At 40.1% G+C, this 19,409-nt stretch overlaps 2 protein-coding genes across 5 annotated transcripts in view; both read right to left on the bottom strand.

Moving 5' to 3' along the window:
- The window catches only part of LOC145971238 (uncharacterized), a 140,286-nt gene that overhangs the window by 64,290 nt on the left and 56,587 nt on the right, over positions 1-19,409 (bottom strand). The gene's annotated exons all lie outside the window — the stretch shown is intronic.
- Positions 90-13,146, bottom strand: LOC145971250 (uncharacterized). The gene is made up of 2 exons (XM_083098728.1): positions 11,956-13,146; positions 90-992 (listed from the first exon to the last, which is right to left on the bottom strand). The coding sequence occupies exon 2, from the start codon at positions 537-539 to the stop codon at positions 225-227; it is 315 nt and encodes a 104-aa protein (XP_082954854.1). The 5' UTR covers positions 540-992; positions 11,956-13,146; the 3' UTR covers positions 90-224.

Raw genomic sequence — 19,409 nt, 5'->3', positions numbered from 1 at the left:
ATGACGACAACGACGATGTCGTCGTCACCATCGTTGCCTCTTTGTCCAGGCGCATAACTTATAGTTGTACGGCTTACCACATGAGCTCTGTGATGCTGATGGTGCATAGTGTGATGATGATGATGCCTCTTCTCCTTGGCGTGATGCTTGGCGTGGTGCTTGCTGCCGCGATGCGGCGGATAAGTGTGGTAAATCATGTTGACGCCGTAGCAGGGCGGCTGGCGTCACCTGACCTCGACGATGCCACACTTGGAGACACCCATCTGCTGGCCGCCGCCCTGATGATGATGACTCGCTGTCAAACCGCCCATGCAGTTTCCCGGCGTTTTTCGCGACACCGATGTTGCCGTCTCGGCCGGCGACTTTTCAGCGTCGTCCCTTCGTGCCGAATCTTCCAAGGTCATGTCGCCTTCGTCATCGATGTTCACGGTAAAGGCAACGCGATGATGCGGCACTAGCTTCATAGTGGTACCGATGGGCGTCACCGTGGTGGCCGGGTCGAGCTTCACCAAAGCGGCCTGCAACTCGAGAGCGTCCATCTTCGCGAGAGCACTTGGATACGCTCTCCTGGACACGATCTCGCCGGACTAAAGTTATACGGCGTTATCTTCTGCTCGTTCGATCGTCTACTGTGGGTAGTCTCGATGACGAATTCACTAAGGTGACATTTCCTCGATTTCCCCGGCTTTCATAAAGCAAGCTGAAAGCTCCATCTGAAGAAATACTTGGTATCCGATGACAATCTCTATTTCGCCATTGAGATTTCGCGTCTATTTGAGAGAGTCAGAGTTCTCGCTTCTCAGAGTTTGATTCAAGGATTCGTCGTAAATGATTTCGATCTGTTGAGATTTCTCAGTGTTGTATTGAATCATCACACTCGAATGTCGCCTTGGCGCGGTGAAGAAGATTGTTGATTGTATCTCGATGTGCACTCAGAGATGTTTCAAAAGATATGGTGATTTATTACTTTCCGTAGTTTTCTCACAAATTATCTGCAAATTTTGGCTTCTTTTAAAATTTCGTACACCGACCTAAAAACGGCGAAAGATTATTTATAGAATTTATGCAGAGTGCCTCAGAATCACCGGATATTCAAAGATATTCTGTTAAAATTCATGATTGAAATACTTATGTCGAATCTCGCCAACATGAAGACCTTTATAAAAGATGCACGTTATATTAAGAAACAGAGTTGAATTAGTTTCGAGAACATTTCGCAAGGAAAACGCGCGATCGTATGTCGATCACGCACATTCATCTTTACATGTAACTAATTTTCGCACAATCGCCGACCTGATTACACCTGCAAATTTTTTTCTTGCGACAAGAGCGATCAAGAGGAAACGACGGTCTGCGGGGAAAATGGAAACGATGTTGATACATCGGAGGGCAGTTATGCTGTCTCCGTCACGGTCATTATTCGCGAACTGCGACGGAAAGGTCGCGTGACCATCTTCGTTACGTGCTGATAAACGGCGGTTCATTCCGTTGCGTCTACCGCGAACTACTGTTTATTTTATTGTGCCATCCGTCGACGATCGCCGCGAAGGATGACCGCGAATGTAAATTGACGGATGGTACGCCATCAGGCATTTTCACATTGGAGAGATGCACAAGTTATATTTATAGGTAGATTTAGATGAGACGGTAACAAAGTCTCTCCCATATCATATGTCATACATGTATAATATACATAGAAGATATACTACAAGAAAATTGATCCTCATAATTGCACCTTTTGTGAATCTAAGCGTTTCTTCAGGATAAACGAGAGAGTCCGATACATATTTATAAGAGAGAATGTACTACATCTTTGCAAAAGTAGATATATCGATTTGTCGATCCACCCGCGCATTTTCCAATGGAAATATCTCGCGGGCGAGTTCCTGGTTTGGTGCACGAGATGAAAGTAAAACGCGAGTTTAAGACTCCTCGGTACTCCGATTTGGTCATCTTCGAAAGAAATGACGTCAGCGTCGCCGCTGAAATGGGAAAATATGTACTTGTTCATTTCGTTTATCGTCATCTCCATACGATACTCGTTTTATAAGAGTCTTTGAATATAGATACGTTTCTTAACCGAATTACCAAGATATCAAAGTTTGAGATTATTCTTGTTTATCTCGTGTTTATGAAAGTTCCAGTGACATTAAAAGTATTAATAATGTGCCTCGTAAAAGGTTGATGCACTCTTTTTTTTATGTCATTGAAATTATTAATTGAAATTGCCTGGCAACACCGATACTAGTTCCCACGTTTCGCAAGCCTGGAGGCTTTCTTCGCGCGCGTGGGACGCGCGGCCGATCGATGAAAAAAAAGCTGAAGGGCGGGATAAAGGCATCGGGCTTTGTTTGAATCTGCACGATCGCGCACGGGGACGGATTTCCTGTTATGAGGCAGCGGCCTCTCATCGCAGCATGATTCATATTCCCGACGTCTGGCGGTGTGCCGGCTAGGAGGCAGGGAAATTTGCATACAACACCTAGAAGGTAGACGTCCGTGTATCCGTGTGCCGTTGCTCCTTTTGGAAAAGAATCGTCTGAAACCCGAGACTCTAAGAATCGCGCGTATCAGTGGGTGGACGCGGAGACTATCTATATGTACGTACATCGAGAGAGGACCACACGAGGTGCGCAATGTCGAAACTGCAACGAGGTGTACAAAGCCTTACTGATCCCGAGATAGGAAATGGCAAAAAAAAATTAAATGTTTTTTTTATTAAAAATTTGGATGACAGAAAAAGTGGTTTTCAGAAACAAGCCTTTACAAAACTTTTCATTTTGCCTACCGCCTCTGATTTGATGATGGATTCTACAGACTGGAAAGTCACAGTAAAAAAAAAACGAGAAAGTTCTTAGAAAAATGAGATCCCTTTTCGACTACGATTCGATATGGCAGTTTCGTGGTAGAGCTGGTTCTGTGTCCAGGTAACCGAACGAGACAGAGGGAATGAACGGCCGGTTAAAGACCCGAGAAAAGAAAGAAAGAGAGAGAAAGAGATAAATCCGTCTCATCACATTCGCGCATTAAAACCGTTTCGTAAAACCGCTTAAAAATTCACGCGAGTCCAAGTCTGCGGAGAGAATTACGAATTTGCGTGCGCGTAAAATCCGCCGCGGCGGCTGTCGTAATGTGAAGGGAGAGAGAAACGCTTTCACGCCCAAGTTTTATAGAGAGCTTTATCTTACTTTATGCTCGCGCGCGCGGCCGAAAGCTGCGGCCGCAGGTATTCGCGGGAGGAATTTCAAGGGCACGCGCGGGTTCGCCGTCGAGTCAGTCTGGGTCTCTCCTCTCGAAAGGACGGTCAGTGCACCGTCGAGATCCTTTGTGCAAATCGGCGGCCAGCGGTGCGCATCTAAATCACGTTGGCCTGGCATTAAAAGCTATTAGGAACCACCCACGAGTCGCCGGTCCTTCAACGAAAAAGATCGCGTGACGTGGCCACCTGTCGTCGTTGTTTCAACGACGATGCTTTACCGTGCTCGCTATACGGTTTTCACGACGGATAACATATTATTGTGGCACTTGAACGATAAAGATAGACGCAGCGAGAAACGGCCGGTTACTGTCTAGTATCGGCTCGTAAAATCGCAGCGATTCGCAAGGACTCCAATAGCGAACAAAGCATCCGTGAGCCGTATGTTGTAGACTCCTTGCCGAGTCCCGACAAACTTACTTAAAGCTGGCACTTAATGCCACTTTACGGCTAGGATCTCAGTGAGACGACGGTTTTATTGCCACTCTAATAAAGTAATGGGTCTAGGTGAAGTCGGCCGCGATATAGAGTTGTCCAATCTCACCGGGAAGAAACTGATTTCTTTCCGAACATCAAGTAATACAATCACGCAAAACTTGAGATTGATAGAGTGAACTTGATTACGAAGGAGGGGTGATCGGGACATTGATGCGTTTCGCAGAACCGGGAGGACAATGGAACTCGCAGGATTTAAAACGTCAGGATCTCTATATCGTTGAGAGATGAAAGAGCTGCGAGCTCACAATAAGAAGAAAGGAAAGAAGAGATGGTAAAGAGAAGAAGGCAAGCACGGTAGTCTCGTTCGCAGTCATAATGACAACGTTCCTATCCGCTATAACTACTCGGCGTCAAGCTGCGGATAATTAAAGGGCGTGGAAAGACTATAAGCAGGTATGCGCGCAAAAATACCGGAAGTAACTCCCGGTCCAAGCATCGGCTAGATCGTAATCGAGTCGTAGCGGGAGATCTTGCGCTTAATAAGTGGGAAACTGTTTGCCGATATCGCCAGGATTCGATCTTACGCCGATATTAATCTCCGGGGAATGTGAAGAATCATGCTTGCGAGAATACGATCCTCCCCCAGTTGAACATAATCGAGAAAACTAATAAAACGCTCGTTCTTTTCACTATGTATATATACGGATTAAAAATTCCCGAGTGATACTGAAAGTTTAATTATCTCTTCTCTCCATTTTGCATTTTAATCCGCACAACAATCCAAATAAAAATTGCAAATTGCAATCAAATCCGCACTCGAGTCACTATATATTTTTCGTGCTTTCGTGCTCAAAATATTTCATTTACGCAGTGCGAAAAGGAACGCAAGACGTATAACTATAGGCGAGAGTAACCTTGAATGCGCGAGATTATATTGTAGATTTAATTAACGCGATTTCCACTCGTTTTTTCAAGCCGCGCTAGGCTGAATTATCATCCCCCGGAGAGAGAGAACGCCCGTTATATTTCTCGTTTCCTGTATACAGAACCGTCTCGTAATTTCTCATTAATCAATTAAGCGTAGTAGTATAATGAAGTTTATTCATCAATAAAATGTCAGGTTATTTAAGTTGGTATGCAACCCCGCGTATCTCGTGTACCGCTAACTCGTGTTTGCTCGAGCAATTATATACGAGTACAGTGATAATTAAAGTTATGCGATATCTCTTCGCTGCCGTATCCTTGATACAGTTTTCGTGTAGTGCACTAGCTGCAGCCGCTCCCATATTGTTCGAACTCCAAAAATGAAACGTTAAAAGAACGCGAAAATTACTGCTTAATTATCGCTTGCCTCGATTCGACAAATTTCCTAAACTTTTAGAAAATCTTTTATAAGCGTATCACATCAAAACTCGTTGCATATTTATGAAACTGATTACAAGTTTCGAATTGACTCATCGCGGTCGAATCGAGGCAAGCGATATTTTATTCGCGATCTACTATGACTTCGCGAAATTACAATATCGAGTGAGACACGATTCCGCCCTTCATCCTGGAGGAGGAACCCCTTAAAAAGCCGCGCGCGATCGAAGTCGCGTGATAGGAGAACCAAAGAGGCTCCTCAGCAGCCACCGGCTATGATCCTTGAACCTAACCGAAGCGTAGCTCGATTACACGATTAATGTCGGCAACGCACGAAACGTCGATATTAATAAAGGGGGTGTACACGGAGAGAGCGGCGGCAGCGTATATTTTCTATTAGCCCCGCGGTGTGTTCACGGTTAAACATGAGCGCAATTCGATGAAGAAGAAGAAAGAAGAGGGAGAAGGAAGGGGTTCACCGTCCGTTATATGATGTGGATACCATCCGGTAACGATGGGTGGAGATCGAGGCATTTTTTCTCCCTCCTCTCGTTTTTCTCCCTCGCGCCCTTACCCGACTATAACGCGGCAGCGACTCGGCTCTTAAGTGGGGTTACGTGATGGGGGTCGCTCGTTATTGCCACATAATACCGGCCTCGTCACGAAAGTGCTAAGTGCAAAAGCTGTTGCTGTCGCTGTTGCTGCTGCGGGGTTGCTGCTGCCGCGGCGAGATTAGCCGTAACAGGCGATAATCGGGATAATAACGAACTTCGTGGAGCCGACCCGTTTCTTCTCTTATCCGCCGGCTATCTATAAACTCTCGCGATTCCTTACTTTTATCCCTGCACCGTTTTTAAACGACAAGTATCTTAGCTATCGGCAACCTTCGGCGCGCCCATTAATCCTTTCGACATCGTGTCTATTTTCGCCGAAGGATCTGTCCTATTTTCTCAACATTTTCTCTTGTGCGCTATCGCGGTACGCGCTGGAGAAAATCTTTTTCAGTCCCGATTTATCAAAATAATTATCGCGAAATATCATGTTTATTAAACATTATATGAAGTAATGAATTAATTATAGTTTTGAAAGGCAATCGATAAAACTGAATGCATTTAAAATACTTACTAGATAAGCGACTAATAAAATGATAAAATTATCTATCCGATTCTTGTCCGCGTTTGGAAAGAAGTCAACGATTGAAGAAAATATTATTGGCAAGCGTTGCTCTGGGGATAAGCGTGGACACAATTGATAACAAGTGGTACTATATAGAATCAAGTAAATGGGCTTTGCCCACAGAACCGAAGGAAGGAAGTCAATGGTTGTATAAACGAACAAGTAAAATGCACACAGATGTTAGATAGAATCAAAAGGGTGATTGAAAAAAATCGCAAGTTGTATTCACAGAGTTCAATTTAATCCTCGATTTACGAGCGATAATAAACGATCAGGAAGGTGTAGCATATAAATTGATTCTTACCCAATATATATATGTATATAAATCGATTCCTATTCAATATATATATATCGCGTCTTCGATGGAATATAATATTCAATTTACGACAAGTATTGATAATAATAGCAACGATATTGGATTAAAGATAACGACGAATTATCGGATAAAAAAGTATAATATATAAGAACGGCAAGCACGTAAAATATCCTCATTGCGCCGTAATACAGCAAAACACCATAATTCTATAATAAGATTTGGAAAATATGCGTTCGTGTCCTAGAAAGACTCATATCCGCGTGCCAATTTTCTAAGGTTTCCGAGCAAGCTGGCAAATTGTAAACACACCGAAGTTTATATCGAGACGACCGTTTCGTAACGGCGAGCGTTTATTCGCGATAACTGCCGCATCGGGATTGAACGAGATGATTTATCGATCCCGAAGCGAAGCTCTCCCGAAGCGCGATTCGAAATGAGATACGAAATAACTTTGCGGCCTCAGAAGTATCTTACCTTCTTTTGTGACGTTTTTTCTCCGTAATTAATAATTATTGGCGAAATAAATTGTCGGAAAATTTTAATAATATCAAGGAGGCCTAGATAAAGAGTGATCCATTTTAAATGACGCATTAATATTTTTAGAAAACCAAGGCTTCCATCGAAAAATGTTTCGTACAAAAGTTTTGTGAGTTTGAGGGGGACATAAATATTGATAATATTGATTTTATGGAATCATTCCAGCTTTCATTTAAAGGAAATCATTCTAATATATTTATATAAATCGCTTCCTCAAAATATTTGATATAAAAAGTTATAAGGGTAGAATGATCAAAAATTGAATATATATAATTTACAAGATATTTTATAATTTAATATAATTTTATATAAACTACTATAAATACCTCGTAAACTACTCAATTGTTTATTATTCTATTCTTTTTTACGCCGAATATTGCAGGAAATTGATTTGTATAAACAAATTAGAGTAATTTCATAACATTCATCCAAAATCAAATGGCACCATCTTATGTTTTCCTCGAAATCACAAAATTTATGTACAAAACATTTTTCAGAGGCCTTGATTCTCGAGAAATGTCAATATGTGTCATTTAAAATGGGCCATCTTATATATAAACTCTGTATATATACTTGGAAGCTATATAATAAAGACAACACTGCTCGCGAAGTGGAATATGTAAAAATGCAAGAACGTCACGAAATGGTGAAGACAAACTGCTCCCATTTGCGGCACGTGAAGGGATTATGGTGGATACTGCATAAAAGCCCGGCGAATTGCGCATGCTGAAAATTTCCGGAATGCATTTTTCACGACAACTGAGAGACTTTTCACGTTTGATAAGATTAAATATATAACATCACGTTTGCGATAGAATTAAATATTCTGGTAATGCAATTAAAATACATACAAGTCACAATAGAAGAAAAACTAAGGAATAATATAATGCACGAATAAGATACAGTTATCGGATGGACCGCGCGAAATAGTCTCAGATGCAACGCTCAGATGTTTCGTGGAAAGTACAAACAGTATAATATTAAGCAAGAAGACCATCGCGTGCGCTTTATAGCGCATACGTGTCAAGGAAGAATAGAGATAGCGAGTCTACGACCGTGGCAATTTTACTTTGTACAGAGTATGCTTCAATACTGGACAGTAGGTCGGCCTGATTTACATCACGTAACCTGTGGAGCTTGAACGGGAAATGGAACCGAGTGAGAAATCGATGTCGCGCATAATGCATATGCTTCGCAAACGGTATTTTTTTGCGTTTTTTCCTTGTTTATCCTTAAATTGGCAAGATATCAAACACGGAAAATGTTTTCATCGACGAAACATTATTTTCCACGCAAAATATTTCACATCAAATTCTCAAATTGAAGATTGCAATATATAAAAATATGAAAATTGCAGAAATGTTTAATTTCGCGATAATGCGACGCAAACGCGCACGTATCTCGTCGCCAATCGATATTTCTGTATACATGTAAATTCTTTCTATATACTGCGCTTTTTTGTTTTTTTCTGCGAAACTATTTATGCTCACATCGACTTTGCTAAAATTCCATTCCTTCAAGCTTCCGTATCGAGGGTCCGCTTGTTGCATCCGATTCGCGAATCACGAGAGATCGATCGCTGGTCGATCGAGATTAGTGCCAGATGATAAATCAAAGCCACGAGCCGGAATTTGCTTGAGCATGACTAATTATCACGCCCGGTTAATGATTTATCACGACATATGTCCAACATATATTTTGTTGTCATGATCGGTATGTTCAAAGATTATTCTCCGATCTCTCCTTCTTTTTCTTATTTTCTTTCATACATAACTAAAGCAGTTTTAGATTTTATTAAAATATATATCGAAATGTGATAACAAAATTAATTAATCAGAAATTAAAATTCCCTTTCGACAAAATAAAATTTATTTAAAAAATTACAAATTAAAATTCTTGATAAAATAAAATTTTTCTAAATTTAATATAAGAAGAAAATTTATAAAAATGTTATACACGACAAGAATTACTAAAAAAATTTTCATTTTCTGTAGTCTTCCTACAAAAACGTTTATTGAATAAAACTCAAGCACGACTTTTCGAAAATGCTCCTTTTGCCATAGACAATAAACACTCAACTTTCAAGCATTGTTTTCAATTTTAATCGTAATAATACTTGTGTATTAATTTTCTCACGGATGTACTTAATAACTTATATTAAACGAATCTTAATTACACGAATAGATCCAAAGCGCCTCTTTCAAACATGATAATATGGGCACAGATGATTCACTTTACGCAAGGCAAGGGTTAATGCTTTAATTGTCTCTTCGAGAGTTTCATCAGTCGAAGAAACGTTTCAAGACCCTATAACATATCCTTTCTCCCATGTTCCTTACACTGACGGAGGATTTATATTATAGAGCCGTTTTAAAATTTTCATTCGTTTTGCTTTTAGAAGGCGATCAGACATCAGAGAGAGAGACATCGCAATTAAATATTAAAATGGAAAGTGAATACATTATTCTTTTCAAGTCTGAGATATTCTCGTAGGCGTTTGTAATACTCGCGTAAATCTCTCCTAGACAATGCACGTGTAGCTGAACAGATAAAACGGCCCCATCTGTGACGCAAACATATTGTAATGGGTCCGCTTGAGTCACGCTCGGTTATTTGTATGTATTTTCGCGCTCGCCACCTGGCTTCATATCGCGGGCCTTGCCGATCGTAGGGTATTTTATGCACCTCGGATATGTTTACGAGCGAGTCTGAATCTATATGCGCGAAACGAGATTCCGGATATTGTTGCAACAGCGAGATTCTGACGACGATGTCAACGACGTGGACGTCGATCGATCGATCACGAAAACGAAACCTTCTGTCTCCCATGCTGATTCTATATTTCTACGGGAATGTTTCATTTCGTTTAGGTGCTTATGGCCACGAAAAATACTGATAAGGAATAACACATCTTAAATATGCGTACTAGACGTTCTCAAGAGTTATTCCTGTTCGCTGTTGGAATTTATCGGAGCTGGATTCTGGCAACAAAACTATTCAAATTTATAATGTTAAATGCGAGATGGGGAATGTATTTCAATTAACATTTAATTATCACGTATGACATATATTTAACTTAACATTTAATTATCATAAAGAACCTCACAAAGGGTCTCATGAACTCAATCAATGAGAAATAAAATTTTGATACTGTTTCTTAATATTTTATTATGATCTGTTAATGTAATAATAAAATTGCTACTAATTTTATTGATTATAATAATGTTTAATCTGCAACATTTACATGCGGATAAATATACGAATCCGAGATAACTTTAATTAAAGAAGCGTAATTCGCCTGTATTAAATACGAAATTAAACAAACTATATGCGTGTGTTTAATCGGTTTAATTATTAAAATAGAATTTATTAGCGTGTTATAAATTGTCGCTGCCACGTACGACGATAAAAATGCGGGATTTGCACGAACAATTTATCCACGGCAATAAATACAACGATTATAACGCAACGGTGACAGGCTTTATGTCGGTTGCAGAGTATATTTTGCAAAACGAAGAATGCCGTTTTGAGTATTATACCATATTATAGCTCATTAAATCCGACAGATGGTAATCCTCTGTTTATATCGCATCGCAACTTACTTTCTGCGTCAATGCTCGTGCCAACTTTCTCAAAGTATTCAAAACATTCCAGCTCTTTCTCCCATCTTCTACTCTTTGAAATTTAACTTGCATCTATACATTTGACGTTGAATAAAAAAAAAAGTAATGCATTCTAAAACGTATTCCGATTAAAGAACATGTTCACACATGCTCCCATCGATTTTTTCTGACCGTCAAACGAGGCCACGCAGCTTATCCCGAACGTATTGCCACATCGGTCACGGCTGCGACGTGATCGTTATAAACGCGATCGTATAATAAGTATAATAGATTCATGCAAATTTCTCGTACACAATCGCACATGCAATCGAGTCGATACATGCATAAATGCATGACGGCTTCATGAGACGAAAAATTATTCGAAATGGCAATATGATTGTGATAAATTCATGTTTACGCTAAACAGTAGCGGCTGAAAAGTCGCAACTATACAATTTTCGGTCGAGACTACTAATTAGGTGAATCATTTCAACGTGATTGCTCGATTACTGGCAGGTCAATTTAAGAGTCATTTTAAAGCCCGTTGCTGTCTAAGGCTGTTTCTCAATAAGGGTATAGTTTCAGAACTAATTTGCTGTTCTCTCTCTCTCTCTCTCTCTTTTTCTTTGTCAAGAGACTCATGCCGCTTGAACATAAAATGACATACGCCTTTTGGATATTTAATCAGTCAAAACAATTTTTCAAATCAATATGGTTTCGTACATAGGTCATAAACGTAATTTACATACGTACATAATTAATTTTTAATTTTTATGAGATGAAATGTATATAATATATATAATCTTTTAATTTTTTAAATTATAAGATTTATATGTTATTTTTTCTTGTCTTTTAGAAATAACTATATGGCTCGCACTAGGAGATTAAAACAAGTCTATCGGTTCAGAGGTATTCGTGAACCGAATTGATAAACATGATTTCACACATTACGCAGTTTCTTCCTCAACTTCGTCTTGTCGTCATAAGCGGTAATAAAGCGGTAATAAAATGAACGTATACAATCGCGGAAAAGAAAAATCGCGAAGCACAGGGAGCCTCGTAAATGCTTTCGCGCTTATGCACTTTCCTGCTGGCGATGACCTCTCGCGAGGTCGTGTCGGTTTGATCCCGATCGTAAATCTAGACGATAAAGTTGAGGTCAGTTCCGATCGATGAAATTTGTTCGGCAATCTCCTCTTGTCTTTTTCTCTATTCTCGTCGTAATCTTATAGATATATATTACAGAAAGAAAAGAAAATCTCATTAACCACGATGAACGACGAGGCTATAACTCTAGCCCATACGAGTGCGGTGTCGAAACAACGGTGTCGTCGACCGACACTCGTACATCCGTGCACTTTTGCCCGCTATTTTTCGAAATTCCTCACGTTCGGAACTTTTCCAAAACTTCACCACACACACACACACCAGCGCGCGCGCGCACGCGAACACGTCTCGTCGGCAGTTTCGAACGAATGGGAGCGGCACGCCGTCGCGAACGCGGAAAAACGGACCAACTTCCGATAACGAGAGCACGACACCGCGATCACAATGACGACGTCGATGACGACGACGACTACGACGACGACGACGACGGTGACGGCGGCGACGCGACGACACGTTTGCGAATCCCGATGAGAGAACACGACGACTCCCGCGCGCTCGCTGGACCACCCTCGGAGCGCCCGCGATTCTGCGACTCTCCCTTCGTCTCTCGCTCGCTCACCCGGTCCGACGCTATATGCCGACGAACCACCCTTACCGGATTTCCCCTCTCCCTCCTGCCGCGCCACCACCTCCCTACCTAGAGAACGAGGGAGTTCGCTGGGGTGGGATCAATATGAGGTTGGACGAACGCGGGAAATTCGCGCGCAGGTCCTTCTCCACCCTCGACGCGCGATGGATACACTACCCCCGTCGCTCTCCCCCTTCCCCCGATGTCGTTGTGTGTCCTCTACCCCTCGCCGTCTTTCCTACATCTATATATCCCCGCGCCCAACCCTGCCGTTCGTGTCTTTTTTTTCGTTTCCCTCTTCCTTCCTCCGTTATGGCTCTCCTGGTGTTCGTGACCCGACTTGCATCGCCAACGAGAAAAGTCGAGGCCTCGCTCGGTCGCCCCGTTTCCTTCCACGATCTTCACCCGATCACATCCACGCACTTTCCTTCGTCTACTTACTCGCGTTAGCCCTGACTCACATACGTCATTCTCGTCCGCTGATAAAGGATACGACTAAAGAAGGCTAAGTGAATCTCTCTGGTATCGGATGCCCCTCGAAGGCGATTTCTGTCTTGATATTGGAAACGCAAGATGCTACACAATCATTCTTTATTATCTGTCCATTTGCTGAATTTTATCTCTTTCGTTCTAAATAATTTTATTTTGAAATTTTGAGATAATTCATCGATCGAATTTATTAAGATTTTTAGTTTTAAGATATAAAAGGATTTTTCAACAAATTCTTCATTATCGTCTTTAAAGAATATGAAAAATATAAATATAATAGATATAATAAAAAATATTTCTTTGCCACAGCTTGTATAATATGCATTTATGCATGTGTTATTTTCTACATTATAATATGTATACATATTTTTATTGAATTAGGGGTATATATATTTCTTATATTAAAGAAAAATTTTTACAATCGCACATTGCGTATTTTTTTCTACTTTCTTCTTTTCTGACTTTTGGTTATAATTACAACTATATTCTCTTCTCGTCGTTTTTTTCTCATTTAAATATCCTGTATTACTTTTTTATTATTTTATTGCATTTTCTTTATGTATATCTGTTTTTAAAGAACCGTGCATTTTCACACAAACCAAAATAAGCTATCAACTACCACTATATATTATACTTTTCATGCAATTTGTAAATTTTCATCACATTTTCCGACTTTTGAAATTTGAACGCGTAAAATTTACATGTTCGCAATCTCGAAATACAAGAATAAACTATTAACGTCGTCGTGTTTGGCAAAAGATCTCGAAATGCCTCGCGCAACAAAGTCCCTCTTTACGAGCAAATCGAGAGTCATGCGAAACGACCACAGTCGCGATTCGAGAGCCGTCTTTCGAGCCGGCAAAAAAAACTTTAATGAACTATAAACCGTCGCATAAGCATACCTTATCATACGGCTGATGTGAGAGGGAAGTTATAGACCGTAAACTCGCGACGTGTTACGCAGCTCGTAGCGCTCGCGGAGTCGTTCCGCTTTTAATCGGCACCGTCATCCGTTCCTAGAAACAGGCGGCTCTTATTCCGTTCACGGGAACAGGTTTCCGCGATGAACAAACTTTTTCGCGAAACCCTGGGAGCGTCTTGGCAAATGCCGCGGGGAAAGAGAGAGAGCGAGAGAGGAGAGAGGGAGAGATTAGCACCATACAAAATCGATAACTCGCTTGTACGCACTCCTACAAGATGAATTTTTCAATTCGCGCTTCCACTTTTAACAATACGACATTCGTAGATTTAATAATACAACAATAATAGCGCTAATAACAAAATGTAATTCAAGACTTAGCATCTCGATTATTTGACTCGATTGTCTCTACAATCATTTAAAAACCGTCTTGATTAATTGACTTGTGCCTTTCGTCTAATTCATTTCGTCGAATCAACAATTTACTCTTTGTTGCGCTCGCAAATTTAAACGATGAGTAAATTTTTCCGCAAACTTTTGCAAGCACGTCCAACGATGTGTGCATTGTGGAAGCGCGTCTTGGCCGATGTCATTGATATCCGACTTCCCAGCCACGTTATATACAGCGAGATCGATATACGCGATATATAAACGTTGCAGCTTCCGTTGTATTTCTTCCGCCTCCTTGTCTCCACCCTGTTCTTCCACGACGGAAGTAATCAATTAAAAGCACTTTCATGCAAACAAACGGAATTCGATAATACAAAACAAACCGGAAGACGAGCTTCTGATTTTTTCAATTACGGTAAATTAAAACCGCGTTTTCCATCAACGTAGTTGAGGAAGCGAGATGTGAACTTTGCTCTATTTGTGTTGAGAAAATACTAATTAATTCTGTCATATCCGCAGGAGTTTCCGCGCTGAATTACAAACTCTCGCATCAAATAAAGCGCCGTCTGAGAGCCTCGGCATCCCACGAGAGGCGGGATGCATGCGATAATGTCATTTGATAATATAATTTCCACTGCTATATTCAATTTAATAAAATATGATACGCGTAAGCGAATAATTCGAAAGCCAAAACTAAAAGCCAGACTTTATCAAATCAAATATCATTATCGCTATCTGTTTATCATGTAAATATTTACAGAGCGGCCCGCACGCTCTATTTCGGAGATACGTCAAGCACTGTTTCTAAACATTTTCACTGTTTATTTCATTTATAGCCTCGCTCGTCTGAAAAATCTCGAGTTTCTACTTTCTCTAGATTTTACGTTATCGTAAGATGTTGCGAATCCCATTCGTTAAACTCATGAAAAAAATTATGGTTACATGAAAAGGGTCGATCCAGTCGCTACTGCCGAGTCAATTATTCGATTGTATACCAGCGTATCGATCATTCGCCCACTCGCAATCTCGCTAAAAAATCCCATATCGCATAGTCTCGAAACAGACAGATGACACGACTTTGCGTGGCGCGTCTGATTATTGATGCAATCGTATAAGTATTCAACGCATACCGTTGTAGAGATACAAAGAAACGCTTCATCGTTGCATCGGCGTCGAGTTACATCTCGTACGAACCGCACTTCCGCTTCTTGTCACATAATTATTTCAAGCCCGCGATGTGGGTTGCCGATGCAAAGTTACAATACGAACTTGTGAACATACAAGTCGAGTATGAGCCATAATTCAAGTGTCAAATCGCGTTACGCGAGAGAAACAAAACGACTGCAATAGCTCAGATCCGAGTGTGGAATTTCATTTCACAATTGCTTCCTTTTACAGTCTGGTCTTTAAAATTCAAAAGATGTCTCATAAACTAAAGTTATAATAATATGATTTTTTTGCAAATCATATTAACATAACATTTTTGAATTTATCTTACAAAATTACATTTGCTTGATACGAAGAACAGCTACTATCAGACTACGTCGTGCTCATTGAAATAGTTCCAACTCGGAGTCTTATCAAATTGCCGCATATTAGTCCACATTATGTCGTTACGGCCTACTCGCCAAGTTTGTTCGAATTGAAGCACCCGTACTTACAACGTACTAAAAGCGGAAACTGGAGCGCCAAGCGTCTCCGATGAGTGAGAGTTCCATGAAAATATTAAATCTTTAGCACATCGAGAATCTCGCATCTGCACAAAACGATCATGGAAATATCAAAGCAACAACCCGTATATCCACGAGATTATTCATTACCAAAAGTTCATTCGGGTGAGTCAAATCTATTTTGAAAATTTATTTATGCATATTATGATAATTATATCTCGTGTAAAAATTATGTGAAATGTAACTCGTAAATTTAATAAATAAATGCATCTCGCGAGTCATCATATCGAGAAAAAAAAAACAAACTATTTTCACATTATACATAATATCTGGCATATATTAAAATTGATTCCTATCAAATCAAATTGTTGACTCGTAATCTCAAACATCAAGACCGCAAATGCCAACGCGCGACAAATATACATATATATAAATTATTTACGTAACGTATACATAAATAGTAATAAATATATTTATACGAAAATATGTGCATAATTATAGCAAACGCGCGAATTCATTCGCTCGCGATTCGCAATCACATCGAGGCGAGCGTATACCAGATGCAAATTTACGATCGGTCGCTACTGCCAGCATTTTTTTAGATGCGCGACGGAATCTGTATTACAGTTAAATCGCCCGTAGCCGCGGTAAAGTATTTAGCATGGCAACGCACGGCGATGCGGCAGACAGTGAGAGATACGATGGCCAATTCTACCGGGAATCTAAATCTCGCCGAATAAATCTCGTCGGCGCCCACATGAACTGGCCTGAGAATCGTATACCCGCATTCCCGGATGCGAATGAATACATTGACAGCGTGATCGAGTGTCAAGTCTCCGCGGTCACGTGTGCGCGCCTGCAGTTACATTTCTACGAGTTTTGTATAGTAGCGCGTATCGCACACTCGCGGATGAATATTTATGTAACGTTAACCATTCATTTGCATAATCAAGACATAATAACGCGCCATCTTTCCGTTATTATCCTCCTATCAACTATTTTACTGCTTGTGAATTAATTTATTTCACATATTATGCGCGGATATAGATGTAATAAAGATAAATTATATTCGGACAAATAATTGAGATTCGTCTATCATTAATTAAATCGTAGTCTTGTAATATAATTCATACCTGTTTCAAAATATCTTCGTTAAATTCCTACGGCTCATAAATTAGAGAATTAGCGACTATTATGTCACGCATTACACTACACTTGAAAAAAAATATTAGTGCTGTCATCTTCACTATTGTCTTTCGACTGCATCGTGATTGCTCACAACGTCGGCAACACAGGATTTGACTGGTCGATAATAAACTGCACGTTGCAGGAATCTACTACATCCGCGATCGTAAAAGATTCGTGCTTTAGAATATTATCTTTTGTAAACAATGCACGTAATCAGACAATAAAGGAGAAAGCATTTTTCCAACTTTGTCGTTCAACAAAAATTGAATGCATCTAATTGTAAAAAAAATAATATTTCAGAAAACAAACAGCTTGTTTAAAATCTAAAAAATTATTTTAAAATATTGAAATATATATTTTCATATACGTGTACACGTGTGCAAGCTCAAGTCCCTTCATCAAATCATTCAACTTTTATGGAACAGGATCATAAATGCATGCTATATACTTTGAATAGGTTTTCAGATCAGACGGAGACGTTTAATGTTAAATACGAGCTTTTGTCTTCCATACTGGAGCGGTTTTGCGGTTTAACAACCGGAACTCGATGTAATCTCGTTTGTCAGTTAATTAGTGCGTTAGCTGCGCTTAAAAAGTCCTCGAGGAATCGTCCGCACGGAATACCACGTGCGTCGATCGAACCGCTCTCACATTGTAGTTGTAATAATTTTATTTGATCGCTCGCAGAGGACTGGCAAAAATATGAGAAATATACTACATCGTCCGCACAGCGATCCTCAACTGGGTCGCCCGAGGATGTCACGAACTCTTCTCGGAGATGCTGTATTGAAAGACCGTTAAACGGTCTTTCACAGATATGCTACATATATCGTTCGTTAGAGACACATTTCTCCTCGCATCGAAATGTATTTTTTTTCTCTCGAGAGAATAAGTAATTTTCATCAAAATTGGTTCAACGGAATTTGAGGAGAATTTTAGAGACTGCAGTTAGCTACCATAGAACACTGATGCAAACCGGAATCCGCTTGTTTGTTCACGGCGTTATCTTCCAGACGTAAGAGTAATGCCATGTGTCCAGATCCGGTTTGTACCGAAGTGCATTCGACCACCATCTGTGTTGACAAAAAGAAATTTCATTTCGGGGAACGAGACGCACGTGGAAGCGTGCACAACCGGGGTATCCGAGAGAGAATTCCGGAGCTGCAGATTTCATTTCTCCGCGCGAGGCGTATACCGGATACGTACATACATATATATGTGATATCGTTCTAATCTGTTCTATCGCTTTTATATCTTTCAACCGCGACGATAAACGATTCCGCTGTTCGTAGAGCCGCGCCGGGGCGATGTAAAAGGCACCGTTACAATTAGCGTCCGCAACGAGCAATTTCAAGAACAGCGCCCGCAGGACAGAGAACCGGTGCTTATCGCAAGCTTCGATCGGCAGCGACTCCGCGGACAAGGCGAAGATGAAGGCAGATAAATTTCGCTTAATGAAATATCATTAAATCATGACCGGGCCATCGTTAAGCGCTATCTCGAAAACTTTTTGCGGGGCAGGCACGAATAAACGCGAAAGTTGTTGGGGAAAATAAAATTTATAGCGATTTACGCACGCGGGGTGCAACCTTACGAGTTTTTACCATTCGTCGCAACATCGTATTGCGTATGCGAGAAAAAAAAATTACAGGCTCCTGCCGCGCAAATTTATTCGGCTCGTTTCGAGGCGATATCGCCTTTCGCGAGATGACATCGATGATACCGCCAATACCGAAAGTGAAATACTTTGCGAAATATCTTGCTAAAAATAGCATTTAATTCTCCCGGAGTCATGTAAATCTAAAATATTATTCTCATGATGTAATAATGTTTGTTCTTTAAACAGTACCAAGATATATGCACGTGTGATGGGTTCCCAAATTTTTCCTTAAATGGAAGATATCTGGAAAGCGGAAGATTAAGGGCAAATTATCCAGATACGCGGCACGTAAAGAAATCAAACAAAGATAATTCCTCCTATTTTATATGTAATAGAAAATATACATATAATATAAATATATGTATTTAAAAATAAATCTAAATAAATTTTTATCCTTTATTTTTTATTAAATACATATCCTTCTCATCTAATTATCTTTCATATATTTTTATTCTATGCCAAAAAATGAACGATACAGAAAAAATGATCAGTAAATTTTTTGGTTCTACAATTAAACTATTATTTTGTTATTTCGATTTTTTCATTAATAATTGTCGGATAATTTTGTCAAATTTATTATTTTCGAAAACCATAATTCCGGAACGGGAAATTTTATCTCGCACTTGTTGAATAACTTTATCGATCTGGATAATTTTCGAGTGAAAAGCAAA

The sequence above is a fragment of the Camponotus vicinus genome, unplaced genomic scaffold, assembly GCF_025532165.1.
Source record: "Camponotus vicinus isolate PSW18456_S1 unplaced genomic scaffold, iyCamVici1.0 SCAF_4, whole genome shotgun sequence".
NCBI lineage: Eukaryota > Metazoa > Arthropoda > Insecta > Hymenoptera > Formicidae > Camponotus > Camponotus vicinus.
This window is presented reverse-complemented; position numbering and strand designations above follow the sequence as displayed.